This window comes from Sinocyclocheilus rhinocerous, unplaced genomic scaffold, assembly GCF_001515625.1.
Source record: "Sinocyclocheilus rhinocerous isolate Xijiao unplaced genomic scaffold, SAMN03320098_v1.1 scaffold1007, whole genome shotgun sequence".
Lineage (NCBI taxonomy): Eukaryota > Metazoa > Chordata > Actinopteri > Cypriniformes > Cyprinidae > Sinocyclocheilus > Sinocyclocheilus rhinocerous.
Window position 1 is genome coordinate 153,829 of NW_015631056.1, and position 20,526 is coordinate 174,354.

Here is a 20,526-nt window from a genome sequence, read left to right on the forward strand (position 1 = left end):
AAAAAAAAAAACGTGGACAAACCATTCACTCTTATTCAATGCGAATGCCGTATGCTGGAATATTATGAGCATTCATTTATTCCATCATCACCCGGGTGCTGATAGCACGCGCGCACCGGTGAGACCTGAACAACACACGTTGATATCTGTGTTTAAACTAAACTCATGTAAGCTTTGCCAGTTTAAACATTTAAAAGCCAGAGGACGCGAGCTCGCGTGCGCAGTGAGAGGATTTGTGTGTGCGCTCATCCGAAGCCAAAATGCCCGTCTTGGTAAGTATCCTATAGCAGACATAGCCGGTAACTTTAATAAAGATCAGTCTTTAATTTGTACAGTAAAATATGCAATGCTATTTTACATTTGATTACTAAAAACTAATGTTAGACTTACCTAAAAAAAATGAAAATCACTTTTTATTTTATTTGTATCTTTACTCTATTGTATCTATTTGTGCTGTTGCTTGTAGTTATATTATTCTTATTTTCTTTATTTTTATTTGACAGTATAGTTTTTCCCTAAACATAGCACATACCGAACCACACCGAAACATGACCCTAAAACCGTGATACAAACCGAACCGTGAGTAAGTTGAACCAGGATGATCCATACTTCATTTTAGAAAAATCACCTTAAAATCTATCAAATATTATACATAAGGCTTCTGAACGTTTATTTGTACATCTTTCAGTCATCATTGTTCTGCATTATATTTTACATATAAATATCAGCAACGGCACCAAATTGCATATTTTTGCTCAATTGGGTTTCTGAAAATGGTGATTTCGAGTGTGGATTCATATTCTCCAATATCATACTATATGAGCCACAAAAGCATTATGTATCAAACATATGCAATTTTTTAGATTTTTTAAAATATTTTATCTAAAGTTTTAATAAATAGCTCTATTTCTAAAAATAAATAAATAGATTTTCTGACTATTATTTATCATATCAGATTTTATTAAATGTCAGGCTTCACAGGGTTATATATTAAAGTACCACACATTGTAACTGTTTTTCATTGAGGGATTCATGCATCAAATTGACATGGCCTCCTCTTATCTATACTACAAATATACATCAATATATTTATATTTGTATTTTACCTCCTCAAACAGACAAAGTGCAGCCTCGTATAGGGAACAGAGACCATCAGGCGTGCGGGTCGGCTCCCTCCATTGGCTGCGATCAGCAGATGAACCCTACAACACCAGACATTCAGTCATTTAACAACATCCAACAATGTCAAACAAACACATTGGTATCAGTGTATGAGTGTATTAGTGAGCATGTACCAGTGAACGCCTCATCTGCATCAGAATGTTCATGAAGCAGTCGTATCCCATCAGCCCCTCCTGGCTCTGCTCCAGGCTGCTGACACCGGCCGATGCAGCCAGGGCCATCTCAACCCACTCCAGCAGGTAGCGCAGCGACCCTCGTTGCGCTGCCAATCCCAGCAGCAGCTCAGACGCCAACCTCCTTCCCTCCACATCGGCCCCTGAGTTCCGCATGGTCACTCCTTTCAGAAATGTGGTGACCTGGGCCAGGCAGTCCAAACCCATCGGTGGAATCTTGCTCTCATTGGCCAAGGAGAGCGGCGGAAGGGAGCCCACCACTTCGATGGCTGTGGTGATGACATCATTGCAGAGGTTGATCCCTGGACCAGCCGGAGGAAGCGTCCAGCTCTGCCTGAGCAAAGCAAAAAGCAAACTAAGACCCGTTCGCACACCCATCTCAATGAGGGCATCTGTACTAGAGCGCGGCCGTTCACTAACTGCTTGTAAGTCCGCAGAACCCAGAGTGTTTTCAGTCGAGTGCTGTTGCTGTTTGACCTTGCCCTTGTCATGGTATTTGTTGGAAAGTGCATAAAAAACCCGCTGCAGCACAAGCAGACGTTTGCGTAGGGCAGTGGCAAAGGGCGAATCCGAGCACACCGTCTTGGCCAGAGCAAGCTGACTGGCCAGCAGCGCATCAAGATAATGCTCCTGTTCGTAGCTGGACAGACACTCTCGCTCAAAGTCCGGCAGCTGAGGACCCTTCAGACATAGCACCTGCTGAGGGAGAAGAACCACCTCCTTATTGGCCAGCAGCTTGCCATAGAGAAGAGCTACGCCTTCACGGGTGGAGATGGACTCGCTGTCCTCAGCGATCCAGGAGCTGTTGAGGTGCTCCAACCATTTTAGTTTTACTGGTGGTATCATCGCAGCCATGGTGCCACCTTAAAACCTCACCGTCACATCTGAGAGATAAAGAGGTACAATGAATCTAGGGATGCAGCTATATTAATATTTGATACAGATGGGACAATTATTTTTATGTTAAATAATAAATGGTCAATATTAACACTCTATACTATTTGTACAGACAAAGGTAAATCTAAACAACAACAAAAATAAGCATACACAAATGCATTACCATTTTGATATTACTCTATATATTATTATATGATATTATTGACAGATAATTATGACACTACTGTTCAAAGGTCTGAGAGTCAGTATGTTTTTTTTTTAGGAAAATCTATACTTTTATTCAGCAAGGATGCATTAAATTGATCAAAAATGACAGTAAAGACATGTATAATGTTACGAAATATTTTATTTCAATTTAATTCTGATCTTCTGAACTTTCTATTCATCAAAGAATCCAGAAAAAACATACCCCGTTTCCACAAAAATGTTATGCAGCTGTTTTCAGCATTTATAATGAACTTAGCATCAAATCAACATATTTGAATGATTTCTGAACGATCATGTGAGACTGGAGTAATGGCTGCTGAAAATTTAGCTTTGCCATTACAGGAATAAATTAAATTTTTTATTTTTTTTAAATTTTTATTGCATTTTTGATCAAATAAATGCAGCCTTAGTGAGTATAAGAGGCATCCTTCCAAAACATAGTAAAAATCTTAATGACTTTTGAATGGCAGTCAGTGTATATAAAATATGGACTGATACAAATAATTTTTTTTAAACAAAATCTCTATTATCAGTCAATAACCAATATGGTACTGATAGATCATGCATCCCAAAGCAAATCAATTTAAACATTAACTGTATCACACACATTACCAGAGAAACCACTCTTCCTTACTAAGCAACTGAAAAAAAAAAACAGTGCATTTCCTTTGTTGGCATAAAAAGATGAAATAATACAATTTTAGATTAACTACCGCTCTATATTCTGATATAACCATAACCAGAAATAAAAAAAAAACAAGTTGATGATGAAATATGCATTGCATTCATCCTAAAACGAGTTTGATTCTGAGAAATGAACTTCAGAATTGACCCATCTAGAAAGATCAAGTGCAGATGAAGCTGTGATGATGACACATACTTGTCAGCTTGCCAATCTATCTATCAAAGCCTGGAATCCGTACAGCAAAATGACAGCCTTTGGCTCCTCAGCGTATGTATAAATGTAGGTCTTGAGTCATTCCACTGATTATTAACTTATTTTTCTAGTCAGCTGAGCTAACTTTCATAAGTAGGCCAAATCTAGACTTGAGTGGGTATTATTTGCATCTTCTTAAACTATTGTCTGTTGAATTTTATAAACCTGTGCAAAAGTATAACAAATAAAACAGACGTGTATATCTAATGCAATGCATGGTTTACGCCTGATAAATAAAGTATAAAATACACCATTTCAGCTTTTAGTGCCTTAACCTTGTTCAAACCATTCCATAAGCCAATGATAACATGTAATAAATCATATTATACTAAAGTACATGTTGCCAGACGCAAAAATATTAGTTATAAGAGTGAGACAGTACATGGCCAGTATACAGTATAGACAGCATTTTAATTACACTCGCCACTACATGAGGATTACAAGGAAACTGGCTGTATATTCCAATCGTAACTACCAGATTATCAGAATGAATAAGAAGACTATTAAATGCTTATAGCAAATTATATTATATAATCCAATTTATAAAATTACAGGTTGTCAGCTAATGCATTGTTACAGCAGCAAATTAGGTTAATTGAATCCATTCCTCTGCTCTAGACATTATCATATCTTGCTAATAAGCACTTTAATTGAATGAAAATTTGGGTGATTTTTCCACCCAGCTGTTTGCGTCGCAATGATTAACAGTGTTGGTTTTGACAATCTTGCGGTTTGCTTATTCATTCAGCAGGCTAACCCATCGCATCACATTGCTCGCATAACCAGCGTTACTTAAATACGTTCTCCTGAAATATCTGACTGCTTAAATCTTTATTCGAGACCTGCAGCATATTTGTTACAGATATTCTAAAGAAATGTCTTTCAGTGTTCACGTCTGCAAGTGAAGCGGAACTTACATGCGTTAGCATATTAGCATAGCTAACAGACCAGTATACGCAAGCAAGCTAAAATAATCCACTACACTGAAATTATTCACGAACTTTACGTCTTATGTTGTGTGCCTAGACTGAATTATCACATTAATAGAGCCCCAAGTAAAATACCCAACTGTCCTGTGAGTGTACGACTATATAGCACGGTTAGCTTGTCGCATTAGCCCGGCTGTGAAGCTGCTTGTCTATGGTTGCCAGGCTGTAATGAACTCCCCTCCGACACTCACTTTACATGAGTCAGCTCAGCTGCTGATATTTCACGTTAAAATCATGCACCCAGACAAACATCTGCCCAATGTACGAGGCATGCATTTGACACATAGACTGTTACAATCACTGAAATGCAAGTTCAGAAGACTACACATAATGTCACGTTTGAAATGGCTTAAACCTGTCGGCTGTTGTGGTAATAAAGAACTGAAAAGGTGAGGCTGGAGCTTACCATAAACTGCCAAAGGCCTATTCAGTGCATGAACGAAAGTGGCTTTCATGTTGCTTAACGGTCCCTCGGCACCTGCATGTGACAGTGCATGACAGAAAAGGCTCGTAATCGCTGGGTTGAGAATCTGGTAAGGGTGAAAAATTGAGAGTTGGGTGTGAGGAGAGCAGTGCTGCTCAATCCCTCACGACTCAGCTGCTGTGAAATAAACAGCAAGCTCAGTGTTTAGTCCCTCCCTATCATTCATTACCCACTGCACAGAACAACAGCGCTCGCAGCCCTGCAGCGGATATGTAACCATACCTTTATAACATAAATATATTCTTTAACACACAATATCCTAGAGTAGTTCGTTATTTGAAATGCTTTGAGATGCAATAGTATTCTCTCTCTCTCTCTCTCTCTCTCTCACACACATGCACACACACAGCCAACGCAATATTCCCACTATGTAATGTATTTAATTTTATATACTAGCCTATTGTATATTATTTAAATAAATAAATAAGCAATTAAGGTTTCATTTTTAGTTGGGCAACTTTTTTTTTTACAAAGTGAATAAAAAAAATAATGGTTTAAAAGAAGGCCGACTTAATCTACTGCACACATACAGATAAACATTCTTCAGAACTATCTGAGCACACACAGCAGCGCGGGTTCACGCACGCCGAGTCTAATAAAATATGGGATAATGTAGTTGTGGGACTAAAGAAGCCATTAAAATAAGATAATTAAGCTTATTTAATAAGAATGAATTACTGTGAGGTTTAAACTGACCAGAAGAGTCCACGAGCTAGCACAGGCTGCCCAAGACCTGACAATTGTTTGTTCTTTAATTGCAGTAAAACACTGGATCATCCCTGACCTGCCAAACCTTTATAAGGGACAGCAGCCAAACACTAGTAAGTCACTGACTGCCCTCAGAGTTACCCAACAACAAACACAATATGATCCTGTCATCTAAAACCAGTACTTCTCATGGAAGACATGCCTGTGCGTCCAATATAGTAAATAAGGGGTGAACGCTGCCTCCTGTAGGCCTAAAGGAATAATGCGAAAACAAGTGTTTTTTTCGGACTGCTTTCTGGGGCCCGTTCTTCGTACATCGCTAAATCAGTTAGCTGGATTTGATTGTTGACGATTAGGCATGGTCTTGGATTGGATGGTTCTTCGAAGCTCATCCCGGAGTTGCTGTCATAGCAACAGGTCCGTAAACGTTAACCTGCTCGGGAGCAGGTTTACAGGATTAGATTGCATCTTTTTAGACAGAGTTGATACTTAAAATCTGTCCCAACCACTACTACTTTACTACAAAAGTACCCTACCGATCCAGGGACAATCATTTTAAAATTATAATAATTTAAATATTAATTTGAAAATAATATAATAATGTTGTGTAGTCTATAATACTATAAACAGCCGGTTTTACTCATTGAAAGATTTATTAGTGATGAAATAATTACTTTATAATTGTATTGGAGTCTTACACACACGCTATACGGTTAATATGAGTCGTGCATTAATTTGAGTGATGACAGCTATTATGGGAGTGGCTTGATGGAGCGCAGGAGATGCAGATAACATAGACGTTGACCCTTAAGAAACTTTAATTAATGCTGTCACGTACCAAATCTGCTTCAAAGATAAAATTAAATGAATTGCTAATTACAACATTGAAATAAAAATGTAAAACCTGTACAAATACTAGAAATCGTGAATATAAATATATTGGGAATCATTAAAAAAAAATACAAATAAATTAAAAACAGTGCACATTTCATTTATCTATTATAACATTTATGTAGTTTTGTTCGCTTGGCTGTTTCCTTATAAAGGTCCAGAAATTTGTCAAGTTTTTCGCATAGACTGTATAAAAATGGAAAAAATAAAAATAAAAATTGAATATGAAACTGAGGCACATTCACTAAATTAGCAGGGTTTAATCAAAGAAGCTTGATTCATTTGCTATTTCAACCTTATTTAATCTGATCTGGTACACAAATAACCAAAGGCGGACAACATGTTCTGATCAGATAATATAAATAAAGGAAGCACCATAATTTTAAATACTGTACACCTAATACATAATATTAAATCAAAAAGCATCTTGCTTTGTGATTTTACAACTCAAAGTGATCAGATTTGTTTCATAGTGATACTAGATAAAAGTGAAAAAAAGACAAAATAGAAAAAATAGCTTTGTAGCACCATAAAAAATTTTTTTTTACTTAGAAACAGTAATCTTTTATAATCGCATGTGTTTGTGTGTGTGTGCGTCACGAATCCTGTCCATGAACTTCCATCCACTTGCCACCAGAGGTCGCCCTCCCATTATATTGACTCTCACACCACACAGACTGTTACACATCACCCTGGACTACATTTCCCATGCTCCATTGCACTAATCACAAGCTCACCTGAAACTTATCACACACAGCTGCTACCCATTACACCCACTATAAGAATCAGTCTCAAACAACCATTCACTGCCGAGCATTGTAAGCGCATATCGCTATAGTCCAGTGTTTCCCAACCGGGGTGCCATCTGTCGAGAGCAGGGGTGCAGTGTAAAAAAATCATTTTTTAATATTTTTAAATTGCTAAAATGTTCAAAAAAGCATCTATGATATAATATCGCCAATAATTAGAGATGCACCGAAATTCCGGCTGCCGAAAATTATTTCACCGCTCAGGTTTCACTTTCACGTGGTGTGAGGCTCTGCATATTATCCCGCTCTATGCGTGTGCGCTCCGCTCAGCAAAGTCCACTCAAAAATCGAGCTGACAGGAAACATCGATGTACTAGTCTATAGCTACTTTACAGAGCCAGTTCCCGGTCCTGGTTGGAGTTTCTAGTTGTCTAAGTCTAGTCACGTCTAGTTTCCTGATTGCCTGTTTCCTGATTTTCGCTTGTCCTGGATTATCCCTCTCGTCTCGCCCTGTTCGAATACTGTTTGCCCCTCGCCTGGACCATAGCCTGTGTTTCGGATTAACCCTTTGGATTACCGTGTTTGGACATTGTTCGCCGGAGATCGACCACGCCTGCTCGCTGGACTACTCTTGTGTCTTGCCCTCAATATACCTGTTTGCCATTGTCTGACCCTTGCTTGTTTTGACTTTGTTCTAGAATAAAAGCTTTGCATATGGATCCGCACGCCTCTCGTCTCGTCGACGCCGTAACAGTGTGTGTGTGTGTGTATATATATATATATATATATATTTTGGTCAATCCATCTAAAGTGGTCCAATGGAAGTTGCTTGGCCAATTTTGTTTTATTTATTTTTATGAATTTATTTTTGATGGATTAGCTCCATGTATTGGTATTGCATAACTTGGTTTAATCACAGCAGCCAGTCTTTGTGTCATGGCTCACAACAAATTATACTAACATTTACGCAAACCTCAATATCTCGGCTCAGGATAGTCCTAGCTCCTTGGAATAATAAAAAAGATCTCTAGTGCACATTTTATAATAAAATAAAAAAAATTTGGTTTTGCAATACCAAGAGGTAATTGTGCAAAAAAAAAAAAAAAATTTACATGGACAAGCAACCAACTTTACATTTGAGATGGAATGACCCTATAAATATATTAAAAAAACATTAATTTTATTTAACCTGTTAACCATAAATAATAAACTCATACAAAATTATGTTTCATATTTCATGTATATAGTTCTCTCTGAGTGACCACTGACCATAACTGCTTTTATTCAGGTATATATTCCCCAGCACATTATCTTCAGCACATTTAACTCACCCATGTTAATATAACGATGTGTGATCAGTGGGTGGCGGGTTATTAATATGTCATCTCTGCTGGTCCAGCTTACTGTCCGTCAGCAGGTCTCCTCCACAAGATCTGTTCAGCAACTCTTTCATTGCTTCATTGACATCAGTATTAAACACGCTGCTAAAGCTACAGTTTGGGAAGGTGACCTGGAATGAACCCACCACTTCCTGTACCCACTGCAGCTCGGCACACAGCTCCTTTTGCAAGGCCTCATAGCGAGTCTGCCTCTCCTTATATCGCTCGCTCACTCGGCTAATGCTGGCATCCACACTCCTCATGTGTTCGTGAACACCCCGCCTCTGGGCCTCGACTTTACGAAACTCATAACGGAGCTGGGACAACTCGTGTCTGATGCTTTCGCTTTCTTCTTTGTACCACATCTCTTTCTCATTGTAGATGGACACTAGTGTGTCAATGTCTTCCTGCAGGGAGTCGTGAGCCGACGCCAGCTGGCAGAAAGAGCCCTCCATGGCCGACACGTCCTCCTCCACCTGTGCGAAGCGTTCAAAGTTGATGTAGGTGTTGTTAGGAGGCATGCTGGAGTGGGACTTGATGGTATACTCTTTGAGACGCTTTGTCTTCAGCTGCCTACACTCTCTCTTCCTCTCTGGTGCTTTACTGCGTTCTTCTTTATGCTCGTTAGACTGCCAACAGACAATCGGGTTAAGACTGAGAGCGATATGTAAGGACTGAGTGAGAGAAAGTGAAAAAAATGAATGCCTATAAATGTCTTTCGGGCATACAATCACAAGCTGATAACATACCTTAATCCAGGGGTGATTCAAGGCATCTTGAATTGTGAGTCTCTTTCTGAAATACATAATTAAGATGGCAATTTATGCCATATTACTTGCAAAAAGCACCATATTTTGCATTGTCACAAACACAAAGCTCACACTCAAACACACATGGCCTTAGATTATCTCAGCCCTCTGCACTTACTTGGTGTCCTTTTCCAGCAGTTGTTGTATAAAATTCTTGGCAAGCTCACTGGTGTGGCCAAAGAATTCATCATCAAACTCATAGTTCATGGCTGAGATGTTTCCCAGAGTGTCTTGCTTCGTTTCTCCTAGGAAAGGAGATGCCCCACTCAACCTTCATTCAGAAAGCGTATTAGCAACATATTAGACAATGTAGAACGTTGCTATCCCATATTACATTTATTGGCTTGAAAAAATAATGTTTTTGTTTACTTACAGAATATATGTTATAACACCAACACTCCTATAAAAGTAAAGCATTTAATTTAATTATTTAAAATTAAAAAAATTATCATAAACTCAAATAATTGAGATATTTACATTTATTGTACATTAAAAACTGATCCTACCACATATCTGCTTCTAGTCCCAGTGGTTCATAATTCACAATCTCTGGAGCTGAAAACAGTAAAAACAAAATGAGATGAGGAATAAATCATTAAAAATGATTACTGACCCTCAAACCACCCAAGATGTAGATGAGTTTGTTTCTTCATTGGAACAGATTTGGTGAAATATAACTTTACATCACTTGCTCAGAAGGAGAGTTCAAACAGCTGGTAAAACCATCACAATACTCCACAAGTAACCAACACGACTCCAGTCAATCAATCAACAAAAAGCAAAAAGCTGCATGTTTTGTAAGAAACAAATCCAGCATTAATGTTTTCAACTTCAAACAGTGTCTTTATCCATAATATTGCATACTCCATCTGAATCAGGAGAGAAATATGCATAGCTCAAGCACCGTTTACAAGCAAAAACTGTCCAAAACAGTTCTAAACTAATATGTCAGTACATTTTTATGTGAGAGAACAACAGGGTATGGACTTTTTCACTGGAGGAAGCATTATAATGCATTATAGACACGTATTTTGGCCAGAAGTAACAGTTTAAAGTTAAAACGACTTGATGGGTTTGTTTCTTACAAACACACAGCTTTTCACTTCACAATACATTAATTGATAGACCGGAGTCGTGTTGATTACTTGTGGGTTATTGTGATGTTTTTGTTTGAACTCTCATTCTGACGGCACCCATTCACTGCAGAGGATTCATTGGTGAGCAAGTGATGTAATGCTATATTTCTCTGAGTATTCAGCAAATGTGTTTTTTTGAGCGAACTATTTCTTTAAGAATTCAAAAAGTGTGCTAGGAGTCATTCACACAGAACACGTTTTTGCATTCCACTGCGCTGCTTTTCTGTTATTTTTCTGTCAACATGCTAGACCACCATGTTTGACCACTGCACTCAGGTCTGCAACTTTTGCAGCATATTGCGCATGACACAGCATTTAAAAAAATGCTGCACTCAAGTGCATTTTAAGACCCTTGCGTGCATATTGAAGGCTGCAGGCTTTAAGATTTATACAGAACATGTATCATACCAACAAACTCTGGTGTTCCGAAGATGTTTTTAAATTCAACCCCTTCAGCAATCTTGTGGGCCAAGCCAAAATCAATGAGTTTGATTCGGGGCAGTGGGGCGTTCTTATCCAGAAGCATGATGTTTTCAGGCTGCAAACCGGAAAATAAATTACACACACAGGAGCACACCCACACTCATATGCACACAAAGGTACACAGTTCTTCTGACAGAGCATTCTGCAGCACTCCACATCTGTCAGCGCAAATGTGTTGTACTGTAATGTTCTAGGGCAGTGTTATGAGGCCAGTGGGTGTACTGTACCTTCAGGTCAAAATGAGCAATATTCCTTGTGTGCAAATAGTGCACGCCCTCTAGAATCTGTTTAATAAACTGTGTGGCTTCCTCCTCACTTAAAGACTCTTTCTCTGCTAGAAAGTCGAAAAGCTCTCCTCCAGACACCCTACAAAAATGCATAAACTCCTCTCAGTAAAGATAGGTAGGTGAACAATTTAATAAAATATGCACATTAAATATGATCCAAGCCCAAACTTATGTAATAGCGATATCATTTGTATAAGCATCAATACAAGCTCTACTCACAGCTCCAAAATCAACACCACATCTGTCTTGTTCTCAAACACGTCATGTAACATGACAATATTGGGATGGTGTATCTGCTGTAGGATGTTGACCTCTCGCTCAATCTCTTCTCGGAGCACACCTCGCCGGCTAGCAATACTCTGACTCTTCTTTATGAACTTGGCAGCAAAATCCCAGCCTGAACTCTTTTCACGACACTGCTTAACAATTGCAAACTGCCCACTGAAAAACAGTTATACATGGACAGACACATGAACAGTTATAAAACACACACACTGACACAAGCAACACACCATAATGCATTCTTTAAGTGTTTATGCTGTATATAATACAGACACTTAAAATGTATATATGTTGTTTTGTCATTATGTTTTGAAACAATCAGCAAGCATAAACCACCAAGTAAAAAAATTTTTACCTCCCAACTTCCTCTCCAATCTCATAGAAAGTCTCGACCTGCTGCTGCTTGAACACAGCCATTGTGATCTTATTAAAATAAATAAATAAAATGATCTTAATATTATATTATTATATTAGACTCATAAAAAACAGTACACACAAAAATTTAAAATTGTTTTATACAACCTCTATGTATAAATCAACTGCATGTCAGTTAAAACCCCTATTTAATGCATATACGGTACAGTATTTTATAGTTTGATGTGACCTATTCATGATGGTGGGGCAAATTTAGATCTTACTGAAGTGTGCAAGATAAGGAGGAGGCCTCACCTATATTTAGCCTAAATTTATCCAAGGAAAACAGGTGTCTAGAACAGAAAAAAAATGGAAAACTCACAAAATGCACAATGGAAAAAGTCTATTTTGACAAGATATGCTTCCCATGTTGTAACACTTCTAATGTGCATTCAATGCTTCTCTCGAAAAAGAAGCACTTCATCCTGGAGGTAGGTCTAATACCAGATCTCCAAAAAGACGGTGTAATGCACTCCCTTCATTTGTTTTTAATTTTCGAAAGTTACACGCGCACGAGCAGACGTAACTGTAATGGAAAAAAAATCATCAAATAGCCTACTCCAGGCACTCCCCACAGAGGTAACTCTTAAGGATTAACCCAAAGAGTTTGTTTGACAATTCCATGTCTAGTGTGTTTATTAAAATCAGTAAGTAAAAGAACATGTACCTACCTGTCATCACCAACAAATATGTTACGTTTCTGAATCCTATCATGCGATCATGCGACTTTCTTCATAGACCATTAGAAAAGCGCACGAGTGCCAGCAGCGTGTTTCTAAAAGTGGATACGCCACCTGTTGAACTCAAGCCTGAGCGTAAAAAACGACAACACATTGACAGGCATGTCATGAATAAAAAAATAACACAACATAGAGGACTCTTCTGAATTATATCCAGGTTGGACTTCAGTCACTGTCTGTGGGTCACAGTTTCAGTCAGAATGGTCAATGTTGTCCGTTCTCTCACTCTTTTATTCTGTTTACTGCTGAAATGTGTTAAAGCTTATCAACATGTGACAAACAGTTGTTTGTAGTTTTTGTAATGAGGTAATAAAACACTTGCAAATACTTCTGAGTAAATACACTCTAAAAATGCGGGTTTTTTTTTTTACCCTAATGCTGGGTTCAGCTTGTTGGGTCATTTTATTGGGTTATTTTTTAATATTTCTACCCAGGTGCTGGGTAGTTCTGTTTCAATTCTCCTAACTGCCAGAAGCGGAGTTTAAGCACTAGTGGATTACAGCCTACCTCACCACGTGACTTTTTGGTATTTTATCTGGACCTATTGAGCTGGCGCTGAGATAATCAAGGGATCATGAACTGAGAAATCAAAATTCCCTTGATCTTTTGACATATGTCATTGTACTATAAAAACATCCTGTAAGTTTCAGAACTCAAAACTTTCTTGTTAGTCTAAAAACAGCTTATATTGAAGCCAATCTGCCAAAATGACAGGTTGTGGACTGTGCCACTTTATGACGTAACAGTGTGGCTAAACCCCGCCTACGCAGAAGATCAAAGCCTGCTTTAACAGCACTGCCAGTTTAGCCCCGCCCACCGATCTACGCATGTATTGTAAATAACGAGAGAGGCAAATGCAGGTCTACCCAGAAACCACAATAAAGATGCTCCAAAAACAACAAGAGGATGTACAGTACAGTGCCAAGTTGTGGAAAAATACAATCTTTTCATCGCCTTCCTTCTGATCCCAGCATTTGGAAAGAATGGATGAAGTTTATTTTTAATTTTAAAGTTCCAGATCAGTAAGAACTTGGTCCTGAGTTCACTTCATTGACAGCTCAGCCAATGAGGGCAGAGGGGCAGTAGCTCTAGCCACCTGGGCCACCCTGTGCACGGCCCTAAAATGCAGCATTCAACGGATCTACACTCAAAGCGAACGGAGCCGGGGCCACCATAGTAGTATTCTTCCCACAGATTCCCATTGGCTGCTCTTGCTGCTTGTGTCATGTCCTAAAAAAGTTTACAGAATGTTTTAAGTATTTTATGACTGTAAAATCATGATTTGCCATTGAATAAAAAATATTGTATATGAACTGTTCTTGTCCTATATATATATAAAAAAACTGATTTTAGAGTGCATTTTTATTATTTAAAATGAAAAACCTTCAGTAGGTTGACTGACCCAGCACTATGTCAAAAACAACTCAGCAAATGGTTTAATTTATAAAACCCAACAAGCTCGGTTAAAATAACCCAGATGTGTTCAGTCCAATATAACCCAGAAATGGATGTTTTTAACCCAGCATTTTTAAAGTTTAATAAAAACCGACATACCGAAGCATTACGTTTTTGTTTTTTTGGCCGCAATTAATTTAATCAGAACTTTATACATTTATTTTGACAGTTTAACCACATAGACATTTTTGACTCTATGTCCCATCAAAAATATATATAAAAAAATTATTTGATTTAATTTATACATTTAAAACATGTTCTTCATAGAAGAGCATAAATTGCTACAGCATAAATTCAAGACTAATTCCTGACTGATTATTTTTTCTTAATTTAATCTAAAACACTGTTCAAATTAAACATTACATGAAAATGTGGAGGTATATATTTAGCTGACATGCAAATTGTGAGACCTAAAATTAAAATTAAACATCACATTGTCTTTTATGCTTTGAGGCCGATAATCAAAATCATCCAAATTTATCAAAACAAGGCAAATTGCAATAATGTGAACTATCTGACATTGGTATTCTGAAACACAACAATTCTATTAATAATAATAAGCCTCTGAAACGTTTTTCCCCAGATGAGCATATTCATTTGCTAAATGTTAATACAGTTTATAAAAATGTGCAATGGGTATAGTTCCTGATCCAATCTGTTTTCCAAATCTAAACCACTTTTTTAATCTTTGATATTTATACAAGTCTGAAACTCAGGCGGAAGAACCTTCTATAGATAGTGCAACAAAATCACACTGAACCAGTAAGTCGTTATTGACTACGGGCAGATAAACTCAAACAATAGACCTTTTACATTTGCAAGATCACACATTTACGTATGAGGAAACTAAGCAAATGAAGTGTGCCTGTTTCCTGTTGCAGTAAGTGAGTGATGCTATGAATGTTTGAAAGTGGAGAGTGGGCTTTATTGGATGTGCGCAGTGCATTTGTGCACGGAGGGAGATGCTCACAATGGAGCAAATAGAGGCAGCCTTGTACCAGAAGATGACGATATCTGAGAAATTAAATGAGAAGCAGATGGAAAGAATGGAGGGAGTGGGGGGAGATCTCACCATGGACAGAGAACAACAGAGGGAGCACATCCTCAAGTGGTTTGTGGAGACTCAGGCTGTGCTCATCCTGTGTGATGGAAGTTTTCCGCCCTGGTTCCAGGGCTTCATCTCCAGACAGTAAGAACTATTGATAGATAAGAGGTTTGGTAATGATATCACCATGAGTTGTAAAACCATCTGAACATATTAAATACTGTCTGTTTTTGGTTATGACATCTGAGATGGAAATGTTTATGATTGTAAATTGAGGCAGTTGCACACTGGTGCACTGTGGTAACTGTTGCTGTTTGCAGTGAAGCAGAAGATCAGCTCAAAGACAAGAATGTTGGTTGCTTCCTTATCAGACTCAGCGAAAAATCCATTGCGTATATTCTTTCATACAAGTAAGAATAACAATTTTTTTTTTGGTTAGCACTACCATAAGATCTCATTTGTTTGTAGTTTAGCTAATTTAGTCATTTTAAGTAAATACTATATTATGTTAAAACCCCCAGGGTAGAGGTAAAATCAACTAGCTAATGGTTCTAACCATTAAAAACAGTTTGAAGCTGCTGTGTTTTGAGTTGTTTCATTTGTCTAATGATTTATGTTGACAGAGGACAGGATCGTTGTCGACATTTTGTGATAAATCAAACTAAGACGGGCCTGTTTGTCGTTTCTGGTGATTCCACCACTCATAACAGTCTCACAGAGCTGATCGATCACTTTAAAACCACACCGATCCAGCCTTTTGGAGAGTACCTGACTTCATACGACACAGACATGGACTCTGTTGGAGAGGTATCAATCATTCTTTTTAAAGATGCACTCAGTAATTATTCTTAATTTAAAACGTTTAACAAAGAAATTAATAGTACTTTTAAAATCAGGTTCAAACACATTAGATCCATTTATTATCAGTAGCCTAATAAAAGTGATTTTATTTGAAGTTGATCACATGACCAGGCAAATTTCACACAATTTATGTTAGTAATCCCCTGTTATAGGACAGATTTGCTCTTGGGGGAAAAAATCATGGTTAGCTGTGAGTGTTGGGCATATTGGCCAGCACAACATAATAATACAAAAAATACAAAGTTTACCTTTAAATAGATGAAAACAAAGAGAGAATACCAGCACAGTAGGAAATGTTTTACAATGCATGTCCTATTTGTCATTCTTCAAGGACGCCAAAAACAAGCTTTATGACGTGGTTCAAAATAAGCCCAGAGTTAATGCGGGTGTTAGCGTTAAGGCTCTAAGAAGTTTATGGGAACAAACTAGCAATGTCCCGCATGGCACGCCTCCTGTTCTGAATTCTAAAAGTGCCCGGAAACTTGCAATCTCCACCTCTATTGACAGGAACAGCCTTTCTCAGGTAACCAAGTCAGCTGCTTCCTTGGTTACTATCTTTCTGGTAACCATGGCTAATTCTAGGGTGCAAAACTTTTTTTTTTTTTTTTACATATCTTGTTTTGAAATTCATGTATGTGTTGTATAAATCATTAGGGTACAAAAGTTCCACCAGTGCCAAAGAAGAATACACGACTTCGGAATTCCTTAAGCGCTGGTTTTCCTGGTACAAATACATCACAAGAACAACACAGCTTTTCAGAGTCAAGGACATCTGGAAGGTCAGGTGGTGATGAGAGCGTAAATGGCAGGAAAAGTGATACCTTGGACACAGAAGGCTACAACTCTCAATTAACGTTGCCTCTCCACGATGAAAACAATCAGTCTTCAACCTCTAATTCTTGTAACATTATACCCTCCACCCCTCAACAACCTCCTTTAGCTCCACCCAAAACAGCCTCCTGCTCTTATGCTGTCCTCGATCTTAAAAAACGCCATAGTGGTGGTGGCCGAGTGCCATATACTGACAAAGAAACCCTGCAGCCCAATCCACTCTACCAGACCTCATCTGTGGTGTGCGCTGGGCAGCAGGACCAGCCCGGGCAAGAGTATGACAACCGTATAAAGCCCATCGATAACATCCTTTTAGCAGAAAACCCCTATCAAGACATACCTGAACAACGTGACAGTAATACCTATGAGCACATAGCTGAGAGCAACACCTATGAGGACATCCGAGTTACAGACAGCAACACGTATGCAAGTTTGGATGAGATGCATCCACACTCACCGAGCATCTTGGGAAAGAAGGTGAGACCTGATATAATAACAAACAAATATATATCATTCCTTATTTTGTATAAAAATTAAGAACTGTTATTATTTACAGAATCATAAGTGGTGGAAACTTCGACTGGAGAATAAGAAGCAATAGTCATCCGGTGAATGTAAAAGCTGAGAAAAATATTTCATTTAATGATTTATTGTTTTGCTACACAATTAAGTTCAGAGATATTAAGTCATAATTTTCACGTTGGTGTGTACAGTATATATAACTTCAGTATAGCATGGTTTCTACAGTTACAAAATGCTGAAAATTGTTTATGCAAATACAATGGTACAATGAGATGGTTATGATAAAACATATTTTGAAAATGTATTTGAACACCTGTTCTGATTATATCTATTGTTATCACTGAATTTCCCACTATTTTCCCAGGACTTTATCTTTCAATGTAGACTAGACCAGTGTAATTTACTATTTTGTAATTATATAGTGCTCACAGCCTGTCAGGTTTAAACCTAGTTTCTGTACACACTTTTCAGCAATCCACACTGTTTGTATGATACAATAGTCTTTCTCTACACATCTGAACCCATAATACTGCACAGCATAACTGAATAAAGCATGGGGATAATATACAATAAGTGCTCTGTATGAGGTTAGTATTGAGTGATTGCATTGTGCTTCCTATCTCCTTGAAAGTGATGTGCTACCCTATTTTATGTTCATATTGAATGCTGTAGAAAACAGTTTAGAATATAGACCTACTGTAGACCTTCTGTCATGCCTATATTTTGCCCTCCACTATAGTATTACGTGATCCATTGCAATTCGGATAATAGCTGACTTAATGGATGGTGATATACTCATATCTCTAAGCCACTGAGACATTTCCCCATGGTTTGGACTCGAAATATTGATCCACTTACAACCTCATGATGGATTGGTCAGCTTTTGGAGGTTTCTTAACAGACTTATGCTATATAATAAACTGTGCTTGCATATACTGTATATATATATATATATATATATATATATATATATTGCCATCAAGCTTGAAAATCAAGCTAGCAGCAAAAAACAATCTTTCAGAAGCTTCACTGTATTAGATTTATATAAAGCTTGTGCTTAATTTCATGATAATTATACATGTTTATACTTTAAATTGTACAGTAGCCTACTCACATGATGAAATCAAGTGCATTGAAGATCATGTTCTCAAAATGAAGAAGTGAGAGCTTTCCATCTCTATCCAAGCCTGCTTACTTTATTTCCCTTTGGGCATCCAGTCTCCTCTTTAATTCACTGAGGAAAACATGTACACAGGTCATTCAAGATATGAACAAAACAATCTCTCCTTTAGAAAGTGATCAAGACTGTTAAAGGCAAACAGCCTTTAAAAAACAGATATGTTATATGTGGGCCATTTGTGTAGAGGTACCAAGTTGGGGGCCAGCTTATGAAGTTACCCATTAAGTTAAAAACAGAAGAAATCAAACTTTCTTTATTTCAGCTAGATCTATAGACAAATAATGTGCAATTATCTCAGCCTAAAACAGAACTGTGAGAATGGCGACATGAAGGCTAGTTGTTAAATAAATTATTAGGATCACATTAAAGGGGTCATATGATGCGATTTAAATTTTTCCTTTCTCTTTGGAGTGTTACAAGCTCTTGGTGCATAAAGAAGATCTGTAAAGTTGCAAAGACTAAAGTCTCAAATCCAAAGAGATATTCTTTATAAAAGTTAAGAGTCAACCACGCCTACCTAAAACAGCTCGCTCTAACACGCCCCCACATGTCTACGTCACGATGTGCGAAGATTTGCATAACACAGTAAAAAGTACAATCCTGTAGAAAGAGAATCATTACAGAAATTAACAAGTGACCTGAATCTGGTCACACACACACCAACCTCAGTTTCTTAACCAGTGAAACAAACTATGTTTGTTTGTCTTCAGACAGGCCACTGAGGCCAGAGGTTCTAATCTGCTGTTACCACTATTTTACACTTTCAAGATTACATGCAAACACGTTCAAAACACTGACGCAATTGGAGATTTACTTATCGGGCCCTAGCTTTGCGGCTCCAGAGCAGACATTCTCAGGAACTGTACTGTGGTGATGACATTTCAGTCTCCTCCAGCAGGCGGTGACATTGTACAAACAAAATGCAATGTGTCCAACATGAATTTTTCCCGATTGCAAAACACAATTCATTGTTTACAAACAGTTCAGTTAATTTCCAGTATACTAGTTTATCCTAGTTTACCAGTTACAACGATTAATGTTACCTACTACAATAAACAGTAGCCTTCGTTGTCATAAAAAAAAGTAAATAAAATTGCGTTAAATTCAAATATAGGAATTTTGGGATGAACAAATAGTTTGTACCTAAAATGATAATCATAATGTATAATTCAGAAACCTGACAAAGATGTGGGTATTATGAGAAAGTGAAATAATACCACATTATGAATCATTTGGATCAAAAATTTCGGTATTCCCCAGATGCGTGTGAAAGTAACAGGGTGTGTCTCAATAATACTCTTATAAAATGACGATGCTTCGTTTGATTTCTCCTTTGTCCTACAGCCCGTGACCCGCTAATGCATCTAAGAACTGCACTGCGAGAACGGAGGAAACTTCCAAAGAAGTCCGGAAAAACGAGAATATACCAGAAGCTGTGTCTCATTTAGAAGGCTGCGCCCTGGCACAGCCTTCTAAATGAGACACAGCTATAGATAGATTGTTGGGTGCATCCTATGCGGAAGTCTTTTTTTTTTTTTTTGAGTCCGGAAAAACGAGAATATACCAGAAGCTGTGTCTCATTTAGAGGGCTGCGCCCTGGCACAGCCTTCTAAATGAGACACAGCTATAGATTGTTGGGTGCATCCTATGCGGAAGTCTTTTACTTGCTTAAATATAAAAAATGTATCACTGAACAAATCATCGAATACAAAAGAGAATCACAGCGATGAAGCAAAATCCCAAACATTAGTACATTCTGTAGCTTTTCTAATTGGCAATCAAATTATAATCAACTAACATGATGAATTACAAAATACAGTAGGCTTTGTTGAACATATACAACATATAGGAAAAGAGAAAAAAATAAAATAAATATGGAAATAGA

The 20,526-nt window shown here is 37.8% G+C and overlaps 3 protein-coding genes across 7 annotated transcripts in view; 1 reads left to right on the forward strand and 2 right to left on the reverse strand.

Moving 5' to 3' along the window:
• Positions 1–4,995, reverse strand: part of LOC107741401 (probable E3 ubiquitin-protein ligase HERC1) — a 58,938-nt gene extending 53,943 nt beyond the window's left edge. For all 5 annotated transcript variants that reach the window (XM_016554113.1, XM_016554112.1, XM_016554111.1 and 2 more), the window contains exons 1-3: positions 4,792–4,995; positions 1,296–2,239; positions 1,107–1,202 (exon numbers count right to left, since the gene is read on the reverse strand). In XM_016554113.1, the coding sequence (XP_016409599.1) occupies positions 1,107–1,202; positions 1,296–2,210 (1,011 nt within the window). In that variant the 5' untranslated portion in view covers positions 2,211–2,239; positions 4,792–4,995. The remainder of the gene's footprint in view (positions 1–1,106; positions 1,203–1,295; positions 2,240–4,791) is intronic.
• Positions 4,996–8,474: 3,479 nt separating this feature from the next.
• LOC107741434 (death-associated protein kinase 3-like) lies at positions 8,475–15,357 on the reverse strand. The gene is made up of 10 exons (XM_016554160.1): positions 15,275–15,357; positions 11,949–12,016; positions 11,531–11,752; positions 11,252–11,390; positions 10,950–11,079; positions 9,912–9,960; positions 9,779–9,805; positions 9,524–9,676; positions 9,346–9,391; positions 8,475–9,225 (listed from the first exon to the last, which is right to left on the reverse strand). The coding sequence occupies exons 1-10, from the start codon at positions 15,302–15,304 to the stop codon at positions 8,599–8,601; spliced, it is 1,491 nt and encodes a 496-aa protein (XP_016409646.1). The 5' UTR covers positions 15,305–15,357; the 3' UTR covers positions 8,475–8,598.
• On the forward strand, positions 15,165–17,558 carry LOC107741435 (SH2 domain-containing protein 7-like). Its single transcript, XM_016554161.1, has 7 exons — positions 15,165–15,391; positions 15,568–15,657; positions 15,871–16,054; positions 16,440–16,631; positions 16,763–16,892; positions 16,941–17,416; positions 17,496–17,558. Exons 1-7 carry the CDS (start codon positions 15,165–15,167, stop codon positions 17,538–17,540), a joined length of 1,344 nt encoding a protein of 447 aa, XP_016409647.1. The 3' UTR covers positions 17,541–17,558.
• The last annotated feature ends 2,968 nt before the right edge of the window (positions 17,559–20,526 follow it).

Bases quoted from the DNA above. Each gene is read 5' to 3' on its own strand.
- LOC107741434 (XM_016554160.1), bottom strand. From the start codon at position 15,304: ATGTGCTCCCTCTGTTGTTCTCTGTCCATG. The intron at 11,391-11,530 runs GTGAGTAGAGCT...GCATTTTTGTAG, and splicing joins GTGGTGTTGATTTTGGAGCT to GGTGTCTGGAGGAGAGCTTT. The intron at 9,806-9,911 runs GTAGGATCAGTT...TTACTTTTATAG, and splicing joins GGACTAGAAGCAGATATGTG to GAGTGTTGGTGTTATAACAT.
- LOC107741435 (XM_016554161.1), top strand. From the start codon at position 15,165: ATGCTCACAATGGAGCAAATAGAGGCAGCCTTGTACCAGAAGATGACG. The intron at 16,893-16,940 runs GTGGTGATGAGA...CCTTGGACACAG, and splicing joins AAGGACATCTGGAAGGTCAG to AAGGCTACAACTCTCAATTA. The intron at 17,417-17,495 runs GTGAGACCTGAT...TATTATTTACAG, and splicing joins CGAGCATCTTGGGAAAGAAG to AATCATAAGTGGTGGAAACT.